Genomic DNA, 16,551 nt, shown 5'->3' with positions numbered 1-16,551 from the left:
TAACTGAATGACAGTGACTTCTTCTTAAATTAAAATGTGTTCAAAATAGAATAAAAGGTGGATGCGTTTTAGTACAAAATAGAATAAAAAGTAGACACATTTAGTACATTATTTAGTACATATTCTCCAAAAGTTTCAAAAGGCTTTAAGGATCTCATGTGTCCACTGAATATATTTAACAAGACAAAGGAACACAGGAGCACTAAGAAAAAAAATTGAATTAAGGAAGACTGACCAGTAATTTCCCAGTTTTCTGTGATTTCAACTAATGGCTTAGAACCTGGGGTAATGAATGTTAGTTTCCACTGCTCGGCCGGTAGAAGAAAGGACCTGCTATTCATTCATTCATTTGGCAGGTATTATAGAACACTTGCTAATGACAGTCACTAATGCAAATGGAACACAGAAATAAAAGACAGTACCTTTATTGTTTCAATGAGTAATATTTTAGGGGAATGAGATTAGCAAATCAATAAAATGTGATCATTTATGTAAATTTTGCAAAAGGTCTTTCAGACACAAAGACAGAATTGCTCAAATTGAGACCGAGGACATCAGGAGAAGCATCCTGGAAAAGGTAAAACCAAATCAAAGGAAAGATCAGTAGAGGAAGAAGAAGCAATACGTAGAAGTACAAAGATGTAAGAGATGCAGTACTTTTTCATAAACGCAAATAATTTGATATATCCTTAACACAGTGTAAGCAGTGGTGGATGACAGACTATTCTTTAAACTATGTAATTCCACTGTATACAGAGATTTATTTATTTCAGCTGCCATCTGTTGAAACCACACTTGAGTCTGAGTACCTTTAATGAAAAAAATCACGGCTCTTATTTTTCCCTATTAGTGTCAGATTCAGGATATTAACATCAATTAAAAAATAATCTTGAGTTGCTAGGGGGTCAGAAATTTGTATCTTCTATTTAGAAAAAAATGGTTTGATGTGAGAAAATAGTTCAAACTCTGCCTCATTTTTCCAAACACCTCAAAACTTATTTGATAATGACATAAAAAGAAAAATTAGTTTTGTTCACCTCCTCTAAAACACCAAAAATCAGGGCATTGCACAAGATATTGAGGTGAATACTGCAAATTTAAAAATAACTTGAGGGGCGCCTGGGTGGCGCAGTCGGTTAAGCGTCCGACTTCAACCAGGTCACGATCTCGCGGTCCGTGAGTTCGAGCCCTGCGTCAGGCTCTGGGCTGATGGCTCAGAGCCTGGAGCCTGTTTCCGATTCTGTGTCTCCCTCTCTCTCTGCCCCACCCCCGTTCATGCTCTGTCTCTCTCTGTCCCAAAAATAAATAAACGTTGAAAAAAAAATAATTTAAAAAAAAATAAAAAATACTTGAGTTTAGTTGCCTTTTCTCCACAAAATCTATACAACGTATTTTCCCCCTTCACTGTAGGTACTCAATTTGTGGCAAGTGAAGTCAATTTTTTAAAATTTAGAATCTATATATTAACCTAAAGATTCTTACTATAGCAGGTGGTTAGGCCCTTTTTTGTTTGTTGCTAAAATTCTCAGGTAGGATGAGTATCTCAGAATCAAGCACATTGTCTGGAATAGCCACTATGTAGTCATTTAGTGCCTGTTAAAGTCCAGGGATTTTCTAGGCACTAAGAGCATGTCCTCATGGAGCTTAGATTCTGGTAAATTCCAGTAGGGAAAAAGAGACCAAAAAACATATGTATAGAGGGGTGCCTGGGTGGCTCAGTAGGTTAAGTGGCCGACTCTTGATTTCGGCTCAGGTCATGATCTAACGGTTCATAAGTTTGAGCCCCATGTTGGGCTCTGTGTTGACAGTATGGAGCCTGCCTGGGATTCGTTTTCTCTCTCTTTCTCTCTCTCAGTATAAGTAAATACTCTCAAAAAAAAGTATAGATATATATGTGTGTAAGTACATATATATATATAGGCATATATTTACATTTACATACATGTATAAATGTACATATATAAATGATGTATACATAGTTACACATAAATATTTATGTATGCCTATAAATATATATAAAATATGCCAAGTGATAAATGTTATGAGGAAAAAAATAAAATAGGGTTGGGGGAAAGGGAGTGCTTAAGCAAGGAGTTATTTTTGGTAGACTGGTCTGGGAAGGTCTCTGATAAGTTGATGTCTGACCAAACCCCTGAAGGAAGTGAAGAGAATCTCTGGGGAAAGTAGAGCTGTTGTGAGACAACTGAACATGTAGTCTGGAGTTCAAGGGAGAAGCCCATGTTGAATATAATCAATTTGAACAACATCCACACGAAGATATTATTTAAAATCATGAGGCCAGATAAGACTATAAAGTATTCATAGAAAAGAGACCAAAGGACTAAACTCTAGGGAACTCCAACATTTAGAAATCATGGGAATGAATATAAATAAACAAATGAGATCAAGAAATGATTAGTGAAGGAGGAAGAAATTAACAAACTGATGCCCAAAAGCCAAGTAAAGAATCTGTTTCAAGAGGCCAGCTGTGTGAAATTATCTTGAGAGGTAACACATGGATTGAGATCTGAAGGTACAAATAGGCAATGCAGAGAACATTAGTCACCTCAAGGAGAAGTGTTTTAGTGAGGTCACAGAAAGGAAAACTTTAATGGAATAGGTTTAAGAAAAAATGGAAGTGGTACTTTTTAGTAGTTTTGCTGTACACTGAACAGAGAAATAGACTGGAAGCCGGAAGTAGACATATGGGGCCAAAGGTTATTTTTTAAAAGATAGGATAATATAGCCTATTTGTATTCTGATGGGATCACTTTTTGTGAACTACTGACCTGTACTAATCAGCTCTAAAGATAAAATGTAGTTGAAGACAACTACAGAGTAATGTTTCTTTAATATAGACTAAAAAAACTAAACTGTATAAAATCAAAAGCATGGATAGACAATATACAGAATTATTCACCAGCTTATAGTATATTTAGAATCTGGATACAAACAACTTAAAAGAAGCTTTAGAGTTTGGACTGTGAAATTCACCACTTTGTGAGATATACAACATAAAGCAATACATTTTTGGAATATGCTAAAATGTAAGTAAGTAAACAAATACACAAATTTGTAACTTACTTTACAAATAAGTATACAAACACAAACGAGTTTGTAATTTTTCCAAAAAGAAGGATTTCATTTCAGAAAACAGTTTGAACAGCTCATTCTTGTAAAAAATATTTAAACACATTAGGTAAAAAATTCAGAGGGGCCCGTGCGTGGCTAAGTAGGTTAAGCATTGGACTCTTGATTTTGGCTCCGGTCATGGTCTCGTGGTTGTGAGATGAACCCCACATCAGGCTCCGTGCTGAGCAGGAAGCCTGCTTGGGATTCTCTCTCTCCCTCTCTCTCTGCCCTTCCCTGGCTCTGAAAAAACAAAAACAAAAACTCATATACTTTAGGCAAACTTTCCTACCTTTATATGATTATCAGAATTGTTGACATTTCACTTCCATTTCTTGACTCATCATTACTGCAAATACAGCATGAGCTCTCAGCTTCAAATAAAACGAAGTTTACCTTCCCAAAGTAATATTTTATCAGTGAGTTTAGGTCTGTCTCTCTTTTAGCTATAAACTAAAAGACTATCAGAAATCTAGTTTACCCCATCAAAAATCTAATAAATATATTTGAACAAATAAGTTGATTGGTTTTTACCATGTATAATAGCTAAAAATTGAGTTTACTATTTCTATTATTGTACTGTTTTTTTTTGTTTACTAAACAACAAACATGTTTATTAGGTCATAAAAAGGATAAAATGAAGTATAAATACTGTCAAAAGTAGTTCCTTAAAGAGACTATTTTAAGATGGACATAGGGTCATCATATGCCTTTAAAACATTTTAGAAAAAAAAAAAATTAAAAAATAAAACATTTTGAAAAGGGGAATTACATTTCAAAAACTATGGGTAATGATAAAGAGAAGATGCTGGTAATGTGGTCATTATCTGAAGCATAAACCTGGTTTTATTGGAGAGTTAGTTATAGTGAGGTATGCCTTAGGGTTTATAAACAAACCTTATAGGAAAGAGGAAGCCTGCTGTATACAATTGGATGCATGATGCCATGAAACATTCTATTCAAACTAATTCTCCTTGTTATGATTCTATGTGTTAAAAAACAGAATTCAACTGAGTGAACTTGAAAAATTTAACCGGCTTTATTTAACAGTCAGGCAGGCAGCATCCCATCTAGCCAGCAGAAAAGTGCTCCGAGAGGCTAAACAAAATGGAAGATGTTTATAGGCAGAAACAGGGTGGGGCAAAGAAGCTATTAACAAAAAAAAAAAAAAAGGGAGAGGGGGAGAGGGGGAGAGTGGGAGGGAGAGGGAGAGGGATTGTTTCAGGTTTCAGGCAAGGTCACCTTCCTTTGGGGGAAGCATGGGGTTCTAGCAAGCAATTTACCTCACTAGTGCTGATCAGAAAATTCCAGATTGACTGGTTAAAGTTCAGATTCTTGCAATTATATCCTGATTTGCAGCAATGGGGGCAAGTGACTCCATTTTTATTTTACTTTTTTAATTTTTTTTTTATCATTTTTAAAATTCCAGAATAATTAACATACACTGTTATATTAGTTTCAGGCATACAATACAGTGATTCAACAATTCTACACATTATTCAGTGCTCATCACGATAAGGGTACTCTTAATTCCCTTCACCTATTTCAGCCATTCCCTCCCCTCTGGCAAACACCAGTTCTCTATATTTAAGAGACTTTTTTTTGTCTCTTTTCCCTTTGTTCATTTGTTTTGTTTCTTAAATTCTACATAGGAATGAATTCATGTGGTATTTGTCTTTCTTATACTGACTTATTTCACTTGGCATTATACCCTCTAGAGCCATCCACGTTGTTGCAAATGGCAGAATTTCATGTGTTTTATGGGTAACATTCCATTGTAGATACATACCATACCTTCTTTATCCATTCATCTATCAGTGCATACTTGGGTTGCTTCCACATTCCAGTTAATGTAAATAATGCTGCAATAAACATAGGGGTACATATATCCTTTCAAATTCTTATTTTCATTTTCTTTGGGTAAATAGTAGAATTACTGGGTCATATGGTAATTGTTTTTCATTTTTCAAGTAACCTCCACCCATTTTCCACAGTGGCTGCACCAGTTTGAATTCCCACCAACAGTGCCCAAGGGTTCCTTTTTCTCCATGCCTCACCAACACTTGTTACTTCTTGTCTCTTTGATACTATCCATTCTGACAGGTGTAAGGTGATATCTCATTGTGATTTTGATTTGCATTTCCCTGACAATGAGTGATGTTAAGCATCTTTTCGTGTGTCTTTGGAGTAATGTCTGTTCATATCTTCTGCCTATTTTTAATCAGATTGGTTTTTTGTTTTGCTTTGTTTGTGTTGTGTAAGTTCTTTATATACTTTGGGTATTAACCCCTTATTGAACATATTATTTGCAAATATCTTCTCCAATTTGGTGTCTTTTTGTTTTGTTGATTGTTTCCTTTGCTATTCAAAGCTTTTTATTTTCATGTAGTCCCAATAGTTTATTTTTGCTTTTGCTTCCTTTGCCTTAGGAAACATATCTAGAAAAATGTCAGAGAAATTACTGCCTATGCTCTCTTCTAGTACTTTAGGTGTCATATTTAGGTCTTTAGTCCATTTTGAGTTTATTATTGTCTATGGTGTAAGAAAATGGTCCAGTTTTTCCAAAACCATTTGTTAAACACCCTTTCTTTTTCCCACTGCATATTCTTGCCTCCCTGGCGTAGCTTTATTAACCATTTAAGTGTGTGTTTATTTCTAGGCTTTCTATTCTGTTCCATTGATCTATATGTCTGTTTTGGTGCCGGTACCATACTGTTTTGATTAATACAACTTTGTAGTATATCTTGAAATCTGGGATTGTGATACCTCCAGTTATGTTCTTCTTTTCCAGATTACTTTGGCTCTTCAGGATCTTTTGTGGTTCCATAAAAATTTTAGGATTTTTTATTCTAGTTCTGTGAAAAATGCTCTTGGTATTTGATTGGGATTGCATTAAATCTGTAGATTTCTTTGGGTAGAATGGACATTCTAACAATATTTGTTCTTCCAATCCATGAGCATAGAATATATTTCCATTTGTGTCATCTTCAATTTCTTTCATTATTGTTTTATAGTTTTCAGAGTACAAGTCTTTCCCCTTTGGTTAGGTTTATCCCTAGGTTTTATTATTTTTGGTGCAATTGTATATGGGATTTTCTTAATTTCTCTTTCTGCTACTTCATTAGTGTACAGAAATGCAACAGGTTTCTGTATATTGATTTTGTATCCTGCAGCTTTCCTGATTCATTTCTCAGTTCCGAAGTTTTTTGGTGGAGTCTTTAGGGTTTTCTATATATATATAGTATCATGTCATCTACAAGTAGTGAAAGTTTTACCTGTCCTTACCAATTCCAATGCCTTTCATTTCTCTTTCTTGTCTAATTGCTGTGGCTAAAACTTCCAGTACTATGTTCAATGAAAATGTTGAGAGTGGAAATCCTGTCTTGTTCCTGCCCTTGGGGGAAAAGCTCTGTTTTTCCTCATTGAGGATAATGTTAGCAGTGAGTTTTTCATAGATAGCCTTTATTATGTGGATGTCTATTTCCTCTAACCCTACTTTGTTGAGGGTTTTTATTATGAATGGATATTGTACCTTGTCAAATGTTTTTCTGCATCTATTAAAATAATATTTTTTATCCCTTGTCTTATTTTTTAATGTTTATTTTGAGAGAGTGTGCACACACATGAGCAGGAGAGGGGCAGAGAGAGAGAGAGAGAAAGAGAGAGAGAGAGAGAGAGAGAGAGAGAGAGAGAGAGAGAGAGAGAGAATTCCATGCAGGCTCCCCACTCAGCATGGAGCCTGATATGGGGCTTGATCTCACAACCATGAGATCATGACCTGAGCCCAGATCAAGAGTCTTAAGCTTAACTGACTGAGCCACCCAGGCAACCCTATCCTTTTTCTTATTGATGTCATGTATCAAGTCGATTGATTTGTGAACATTCAGCCACCCTTATATCCCAAGAATAAATCCCACTTGATTGTGGTGAATGATTTTTTTTAATGTATTGTTGGATTTGGTTTGCTAATAATTTGTTGAGGATATATGTATCTATATTCATCAGAGATATTGGCCTATAGTTCTCTCTTTTTTTTGTAGTGACTCTATCTGGTTTTGGTGTCAGGGTAATGCTGGCCTCATAGAAAGCTTTCCTTCCTCTTCCATTTTTTGGAATAGTTTGAAAAGAATAGGTATTAACCCTTCTTTAAATGTTTGTAGAATTCACTTGTGAAGCCACAAGTGACTCCATTTTGGATCTGTTTCTTTTAACATGTTTACCAAGCAATTTTATTATGTGATTTACTATATACATCTGTTTATAAGGAAAGGTGAATTGTCATATAACCTATCATCCCCATGCAGATGCTCAATTTCTAATTATGAATTAATAAGTAGGCAGTCTGTTTTGCTGGGTTAATAATTAATAAGTAGGCAGTCTGTTTTGCCCAGGCAGTCTCCTGAGCTGGGTTAATGTGAATCTGATACTCAGAGATGGGTCAGCTATTGATAGGTGTTTGAGAGTGAGACTGAGCCAGATCAGATCAATACGATAATGAAATACTCCTGTATTCAGTCTTTTTGGGAGATCACCTACTAACCCTTTCCCCAGATGGTATGTGCAAAAATCCTTTGTCCTTATTTGCCACATGGATGAGTTCACTGGAAAGTACTTGGCTTGCTGGTGACAAGTGGCCTCTCCTTCACCAAACTCTAAACAGGTTCCTTTAGCCACTTTCCACCTGGGCCTCATCCTTGGGCCTTGTCAAGTTCAGCTGTTAGCAAGAATAATGCTAAGTTGGGTTAGCCAGAATCCCCACCATTAATTTCAATCACTCTCAATATTTGACCAAATTCCTCATCCCTCATCATCCCCAGGTAATGCCCAATCAACCTGGCCTGCCTTCAGCAAGAATCCTGTTAGATTAACATAGCCAGAATCTCCCTACCCCTGATGTTTCCTCTTAGTGATTTTCCATCCACTGACAACTCCAACCCCCACCCCCAACTTGTTCCTTAGCTATTAATCACCACTTGTCCATTGCCCATGCTATGTTATGAAAAGACCCCAATTCTACACGGAGATCTCTTTTCTTATCCTGTAATAGTTCCCAAGTGAAATCTGTTTTTACTGCTCTAACTACTGTCCAGCTCTGGTTTTCTTTGACTCTGGAAAACTGGACAGGATATGTTTATACAAACATATGTGTTCACTTTCTACTTAACTATTAGATAGCACCTATCTATTAGGAATAATATTTTCACTTCTGTCAGTAAAGAGCTAAAATGCATTAAAAAAAATTATACCAAACCTGGTCTGGGACAAACCACTTTTGCTTAATGTAATTCACAAACCTCTTTCTGGGAAGAAAGAGATGAACTCTCCTCATAAAATGCTTAAGCACTTTAATGACATAAAAACAGGTTTAATCAAACTAGTTACCCATCCACCCTGTCAAGTGACTATCAAAGGGCAAGTGAGTGGTATATTAAAATATTTTTTTAATTAAGTCTAACAATAACTATTTTCTATTCCTGTAAAGCATCCACTGCAAAAATGGGCTAAGTCTGATCTTTCCTTTGTAATCAATATTTTGATATAGTTTTGATATTTCTTCATAGCCAAATTTGTCAAAAAATCATCTTTAATTAACATGTATACTATGTATTTATGTGTATGGTAATCACATAGTAGTGGGAGATTAAAGATCCCTTCAGATGATTAAAGATCCCTTCAGTTTACATTTCTGTAACAGCCACATTTAATTTGTTATCCATTTGGTATCTTGAAATTAATTTCAATTAAATAATTGACATTATGAAAAAAATCAAAGGACTACTATTAGAATTTTTTTATCTTTTATTCACAGGCCTTAATTAGCACTATTATTTGGGAGGTATATTTTTATCATAAAAGAGATGGGAATGTTGTATCAATATTTCAACTCTGTCACTACTTCAATCTAAGACAAAAGTCCCTTGTAAACCATAGGAGATTGCTCAAAAGAGGTCAAGTATTTCGTAAATACAAATTCTACTGTTGCATTTAAACCAAGACTTTACTTAGAGGATAGGGTAAAAAATATTCACACATAACTAGTTAAGACTATCTCTTCTTCTATTCCTCCAAGGATAGATCTTTTGCCCTTAGGGCAGCTATTGGGCCCAGTCTTTTCGAGAGGGCAGGGGGAGAGGGGGAGAGGATGATAATAGGAAGAGCCTGAAGCAGCACTAGGTTGGTTAAATATTTTGAACATCAAACTGGTATTTGACACACATGAAGACCCATCTTCATTTTGGTAACACTTATTTTTTAAAAATAAATTGACAAACCAGTGTTGATTATAAGCAAAGGCAATCCTTATTAGAAGCAAGCCTTATTAGAAGGTCTAATAACTGGACAAGGCTGCTATGTAAGTTATCAAAAGTTGCTTTATAAAAGTCTCAAGGTTGCTGAACTAACCTTATCTGTTCCCATTCAAAAAAAATATTGAGTTAAAAAAAAAAAAGAATGAAGCTGTCTTATGGTCCATTTGAATGATATCAGATGACCAAATGCTATAAAAACTTACTCCTAAAAAATTGTTTGGTTTTTCTAAAAATCCTCTAAATATAAACAGACAATTGTGATAACTACTATGTGCAAAAGGGAAGCTATACTGTTTTTGCTTAATGCTTGCATCATCACAGTGATACAACACAAGTGGTGGTGCAATCAAATGCCAGTATCATACATAATATTCTGTGTTAACATTTCACCCTTTGCTGTCTTTTTTTCTTTTTCCTATTGTACTTGAAGGTACTAGAAAACTTACCTTCATCAGATAGTATGAAATATGATCAAGGCTTTGGGGAACACTGCCTGTACCTGAAGTTGAAAACAAGGTTTCCCAAACAGTTGTTTTGCTAGATTGAACTGGTCTAACCTCCCACACAGGTGGTGGAGAAGTATGAAAGGGAAAAAAAAGGTTCTGTGCATTGAAAACTAAGTGAACATCAGTATTGATTATACCAAGGTCAGTCATTCAGACAACTAAGTAGTATATATAATTAAAAAACAATTTTTTTAAGGTGGTCTTTTATTTTCAAATTTTACCTTGTCAAAAATGAATCCATGTCTTAATACTCATCACACCGACAAATATTTGGTTAGTTTTAAGGGTAAGTTGAATTCAGTAACAACAACAACAATATATATATACATATATACATATGTATGTATATGTAGGTACATATATATGTATATGTATATATAATTAATCTGTGTATTGAAGAAGAATTAAATCATTCTTGTTTTGATTTACTTATTCAGAAACCATTCAAGTCACACATTTAATTTTCCATAGATTTGTAATATATAAATCTATAGATTTTGCCCTCTACAGAACTAGAGAACTAAAGAGAAAGTGATTCTGCACAATCAGCCATATTTACAAATATTCCTAATGTCTCCAGTTATTTTTTTAAAAACTTCAAACAATATCTAGTACAATACCTAGTTGCTTCAGCAGTCATTAAGATTTTAGTTCTGTTCCTTGAATTATATTCCGAATCTTCTCAGCATCATTTTGCACAATTTCATTGGATGGGTCAATCTTAAGTGCAGCTTCATAATCCTGTAAGCCTATATGTATATAGCAGTGATAGTCAATAAAATCAGTATTTTATACATACTTGTGTTATCTAGACAATTTTTCTTTTTTTTTTACTAAAAATAACCAATAAGAACATGGTTCAGGACAAGTACCAGGTTTTCAATTAGATTCTCATTTTCATATATGCATCTCTATGTAGTATTCTAAAATACTGCAGAAATTTTTCAGTAATTTCAGAAGTAATTATACTCACTTCACTCAGGATTTTGTAAGAAGCAGTTTTTTTAGGGTTTTTAAAAATTCATTTACGTAATCTCAACACCCAATGTGGGGCCAAGATCAAGAGTCACACGCTCTTCCAACTGAGCAAGCCAGGCACCTCAGAAACAGTTATTTTAAATTCAAGTACAAATAAGCTAACAGCTTAAACTCATTAAAGCATGAACAGACTCATTTTTGAAAAATGCCATCTTATTTAGAAATTCTAGATTAGGAGAGCCTGGGTGGCTCAGTCGGTAAAATGTCCAATTTCAGCTCAGGTTTTGTAGTTTGTGAGTTCGAGCCCTGCGTTGGGCTCTGTGCTGAAAGCTCAGAGCCTCGAGCCTGTTTCAGATTCTGTGTCTCCCTCTCTTTCTGCACCTCCCCTGCTCCTGCTCAGTGTGTTTCTCTCTCAAAAATAAATAAATATTAAAAAAATTTTTTTTGATTCTAGATTAAAAAAATAATTTTGGTAGACTCAATCCATACTTTATATAATCCATAGATTATTGTTTATGTTTTTTTCTATAGCTATCATACCTACAGAATTCTTTTGAGGAAATTTGGCTTAAAAGGAAAGCATTGTGGGCTGGTTGTTACATATATACACAAATGAGTCTAAATCTTCACCAAAATAAACAGTGGGAAAATTTCTTTGAGAATAAGGAAACTTGAGTTCTAAGTGCTACTGATTTGCCATGCCACTTGAGGTAAAGCACTTAACTTCTCCAAGCCTCCATTTTCTCATCTTTAAAATGAAGAGTACTTTTAGCTCAGAAAGTCTATAGTGCTATCATTTCTAAAGAATGCTTTAAAATCTTTCATTCCTGCATTCATAATTTTTATCTTCACAAAGCTGGACGAGACACTTAAAAAACAAAAACAAAAACAGGGCATATAAATCTCATATGGGTGCTTTGGTTGGAAAAATCTCTGGGGTACCTGGGTGGTTCAGTCAGTTGGACATAGGACTCTTGATTTCACCTTAAGTCATGAGATCGAGCCCTGCATCAGGCTCTGCAATGCACGTGGAGCTGCTTAGAATTCTCTCTTGTGCACACATGTGAGCTCTCTCTCAATAAATTTAAAAAAATTTTTTAAATTTAAAAAACGAAAAAATTAGAAATCTAAAAATGTCAGAAACAAATTTAAAAACAAAGTCAGAAATAATAAAACCATATAGACTAGCCCCTTCCCTGGTATGGCATCATCAAGGAGTATACCTTTAGGCCTTGAATAAAGGAAAGCTGAATGGTCCTCTGGGTACAGAAGTATGGGAAGAAGAACATTAACGGTAAGACACTGACTACTAAAAATTTTTGCCTTTGGAACAAAATGAGTAACTGCAAACCAGTCCCCAAATACATTAAAAACGAAAAACAATAAAAAATCAGTGTTATGGCTTCTATCCACCAGGCTGAATTACAAACCTTAGCACAGTCCCACAAATATAAGCAATGATCATATACGGTAGTACATCAGTTATTTCTGAGCTTGTGTGTGTGTGTGTGTGTGTGTGTGTGTGTGTGTGTGTGTGTGAGACCAAAGCAGTTCATTTTAAATTTCCATCATATCTTAACTGACTCATTTAAAAAAAAAATTTTAACGTTTTTTTATTTTTGAGACAGGGAGAGACAGAGCATGAACAGGGGAGGGTCAGAGAGAGGGAGACACAGAATCTGAAACAGGCTCCAGGCTCTGAGCTGTCAGCACAGAGCCCGACGTGGAGCTCAAACTCACGGAACATGAGATCATGACCTGAGCTGAAGTCGGCGGCTTAACCAACTGAGCCACCCAGGCACCCCCTAACTGACTCATTTATAACCTTTATCACACATCTTTCTATATAAAAGTTGCCTGATGCTACAGCATTTTCTGAGACCTAAACCGGTTGTTCACTCCCTTCTACAACAAATTTTTTAAGTATTTCAAAATCATTTTTGTCAGATAAATTGCAAAGAATACATTAAATGCTAAAAATATAAAACAGTGGAGTCCTAAAAAGTTATGATCTTAAATAATCCCATTGATACTTTTTTCAGAGTATAATTTGTAACTTAAAACATTTCTATCAATTTCTTACCTTCTACATACAATTCTAGTTGACAGAATGCTGTTCCACGTCGTATATGTGCCTTCATTCTTCCATTAGCATTGTCTGCAACAGGTGGTGTCAATAATTCTAGTGCCTTACAGAATAAAATGAGGGAAAGACAATTTCCTAATTTAAACTTGAGCAAAAACATGGTAAAAATATTAACTTTGAAACAAGCCTCACGTCTTCACCCACCAAAATTTTGGGCTTAACTGATACAGAAATGTATCAAATACTTATATTTGGGTTGAACAATTTAAAGAATTGTTCAATTGTTCCTATACAAGATTCATACCCTCTCTCCCAAAGTTATCTCTGGTTTATCATTTGAAACATCTACATTTTTACCTTTATTAACAGGAATGATTAAAGAGTATTGGAGATCTTTTATAAAAATTCAAATTGGGCATTTCAGTTCATTCAATCATTCAATAAATATTTGTGGCCAGAATTGTGCTAATAAAAGGAAAACTGAATCCTAAGAATATTGCCAGATCTTTTAGTAGCTTAATAAGATCAAAGTATGAGGATCTGGTTATTTCTTCCATATTTTCAATCTCAAGGGGCAACCTAAGAGATTTTGCATGTGATTTTCCCTGTAGACAGGTTACTTGGATATGGAAAAAAAGAGAAAAAAACTAGTTTATTAGTAATGACATGATATTAGTAATGAAATTAGGATATACTAAGTTACTCTGAAAATCAGGAAATTACTAGGGAGCTATCCTACCGTGCAAGTGGTAGTGATAACAAGGGAATACCAAGTTTTCTTCCTTCAACCTTGCAGTAAGTCTGCAAAACTTTAATAAGAAAAAGGGTAAGCACAACTGACAAACATTTACTAATTTCCTTGTGAATTTCAAAGGATACATCAAGGAAATATAGGAGCAATTGATAGGGGATTTCTAATGAAACTTGAAATCTCAAAAAAAAAAACAAAACACAGTCTCTTATCTATTCAAACAGAAAAATCTTTTTTTCAGTATATATAAAAAAAAAAAAGCCCAACAAGATGACTCTTATAATCCTTGCATCTCAACTACATAAATTTAAAAGAAAACACATAAAGGGTATCATTTAAACCAATAAATAAGGATAACAATTTTAAAGCAACACACACACACACACACACACACACACACACACACACACACACACACACATACCTTAGAAGAATCTTCGATGGCCTTGTGTAAGTTTTTTAGTTTTAGGTGGCAAGCAGCCCGATTCAAATACAATAGTGGAATCTTGTTATTTAGTCTTATGGCTAAGTTATATGCATTAATAGCTGCCAAATAGTTTTCTGTTGCAAACAATTTGCTAATGAGACAAAAAAAAAAAAAGGAGAACAATATAACATTGAAATAGGAACACAGAAATACTATCTAGTAACATCTGGCAGAGGAGATGGTTTACCTCCTTTTCTATTCCCTATACAATGGTTTGTAGGCTACACTGCCCCCTACTTTCCTCCACATGTATCAACATATAATCTGAATGGGACTGACCTCACCCCCACCTCCAAAGGTAGCTATCGGTAGTTTAAGCCCTAAGCATATTTCTATCCTCTTGGCTACAATGACTGACTTGGGGATGAGCTTGTGAACTAAATTGGTCTATTCAGAATGAAGCCTGTGACTTTGTTTCCAATGTTGGAGAATGAAAAGTTGGGAAAACTCCTCTTGCTGGATACAAATGAAGAAAGCATACAGCCCTAACTGTGGTGACCATTTTTAACACGATGGAAAGAGCCAGCACTAGAATGAAGCTGATACCATAGAATTACGAAAAGAATAAAAAGGCAGACAGAAGCAGAGTCCTCAGTGATACAATTAAGCTGCTGCATCAAGCTTTACCTGAAATATAACATACCTTTAGCTTTTTAGTTACATAGCCAATAAATTCCTTTTAACAGAGTTTAAAATTGTTTTTAAAATTTTTTTTATTACTTGCAAACAAAAGCATCTAATAGACAGTTTAAATCTTCCAAAATTCTCTTCGAACAGATGTACATAATTAAGGGTTTTATTTAAAATGTAAAGTGGTTTTTATTTTTCATGTACAATTCCTAGAATTTTGGAAAATGCACAAACAAGGGAAAAAATAAAATACCAAATATAAAACTGCTATATAAAGAACACTTTGTATTTATTTCCAGTTGACTGTACTGCATACTGTACCGTTCTAGAACTTGATGACATCAAAGTAAAAGCACCCAGTAAACCATTAGTAAAAGGTAAAACAACACTACTGTGACATCTAACGTAATCCTGATTCAAGTTTAAAATAACTTGCACAAACTAGAAAAGCTAATTCTCTGGTAAAAGTTTATGTTTCTGAAATGCCTCATATCAGCTAGGATGTTTCGGAATGCAAGTAACAGGATCCCAACTCAAACTGGCTTAAACAAGGAAGTAAATGATCTCACATTTTAAAAAGTCCAGAGAGGGAAGCCAGGGTGGCTCAATCAGTTAAGCCTTAGACTTTTGATTTCAGCTCAGGGCATAATCTCACGGTTTGTGAATTCGAGCCCCACGTAGTGCTCTGTGCTCACACAGCAGAGCCTGCTTGGGATTCTTTCTCTTCCTCCTTTCTCTCCCCACTTCCCTGCTTGTTCTCTATCAAAATAAATAAGTTTAAAAAATTAAAAAGAAAACAAACAAACAAAACAGAAAAACAACTCCAGAGGGAAAGGCTCCATGCCCAATGAAATCAGCAAGTTGAACATATTTTCAAGGCCTAAGTTTCCTTACACTTCTCCATTATACTATACTCACAAGCTACTTCATCCTAGGGCTGGTTTTTCTTATAGTATAAGACGACTGCATAGCTTAAGGTGCCACATTCAAAGCACGATATTCATTAGAATAAAATGGGACGGTATCTTCTGGTATATGCTCCTTGAGAGCAAAAACAACTTTTCCAGAAATCTCCTGGTTCACCTCCTTTCCCATCTCATTAACCAAAAGTACCCACCTGAAAAAAATATTAAGCCTTGGGGTACCTGGGTGGCTCAGTTGGTTAAGTGTCTGACTCTTGGTTTCTGCTCAGGTCACCATGATCTCACAGTTCCATATCAAGTCCTGTATCAGTTCCACACTGAAAGGGATCCTGCTTGGGATTCTCTCTCTTCTCTCTTTCTTTCCCTCCCCCACCTCAAGCTCTTTCTCAAAATAAACTTTAAAAAATATATATTTTGTCTTAATAAAACCACCAGTCACTCCCTCTCTTCCTCAATCTCTCTCCCCATCTGTCTCTCTCTCTCCCCACTTTTACACCTCGGTACTACATATTGCTGTTTGGGAGCATTTAAGAAAATTCAACAATATGATAATCTTTTCATATTAAGAAAATTGGAGATACACTATTTTTAAAGATTTTTTTTTTTTAAGCAAAGTATTCTCTAATTTCTGCCAGGATTTCTGAAACCAGTCTCCTCCTAATGATGGACATTTAGGGTTTTTGTTTCCTAATACTCTGCTTTTACAAAACATTATAATAAAACATAGATCTAAAAACAAAACAACAACACAAA

General features: G+C 34.9%; 1 protein-coding gene across 5 annotated transcripts in view; it reads right to left on the bottom strand.

Moving 5' to 3' along the window:
• Positions 1–2,835: 2,835 nt before the first annotated feature.
• DNAAF4 (dynein axonemal assembly factor 4) overlaps positions 2,836–16,551 on the bottom strand; it is a 76,153-nt gene continuing 62,437 nt past the window's right edge. For 2 of the 5 annotated variants that reach the window (XM_019832383.3, XM_011282879.4), the window contains 3 exons: positions 14,183–14,336; positions 13,005–13,110; positions 8,911–10,692 (listed from right to left, as the gene is read on the bottom strand). In XM_019832383.3, the coding sequence (XP_019687942.3) occupies positions 10,583–10,692; positions 13,005–13,110; positions 14,183–14,336 (370 nt within the window). In that variant the 3' untranslated portion in view covers positions 8,911–10,582. Of the gene's footprint in view, positions 3,373–4,931; positions 4,992–7,229; positions 7,844–8,910; positions 10,693–13,004; positions 13,111–14,182; positions 14,337–16,551 lie in introns of those variants that run through there. The other 3 variants (XM_023255329.2, XM_023255328.2, XM_045059282.1) reach the window with 3 other exon arrangements.

Source organism: Felis catus, chromosome B3, assembly GCF_018350175.1.
Source record: "Felis catus isolate Fca126 chromosome B3, F.catus_Fca126_mat1.0, whole genome shotgun sequence".
Lineage (NCBI taxonomy): Eukaryota > Metazoa > Chordata > Mammalia > Carnivora > Felidae > Felis > Felis catus.
Note: the sequence above shows the minus strand (reverse complement) of the source record. Positions and strands in the feature narration are given on the sequence as shown.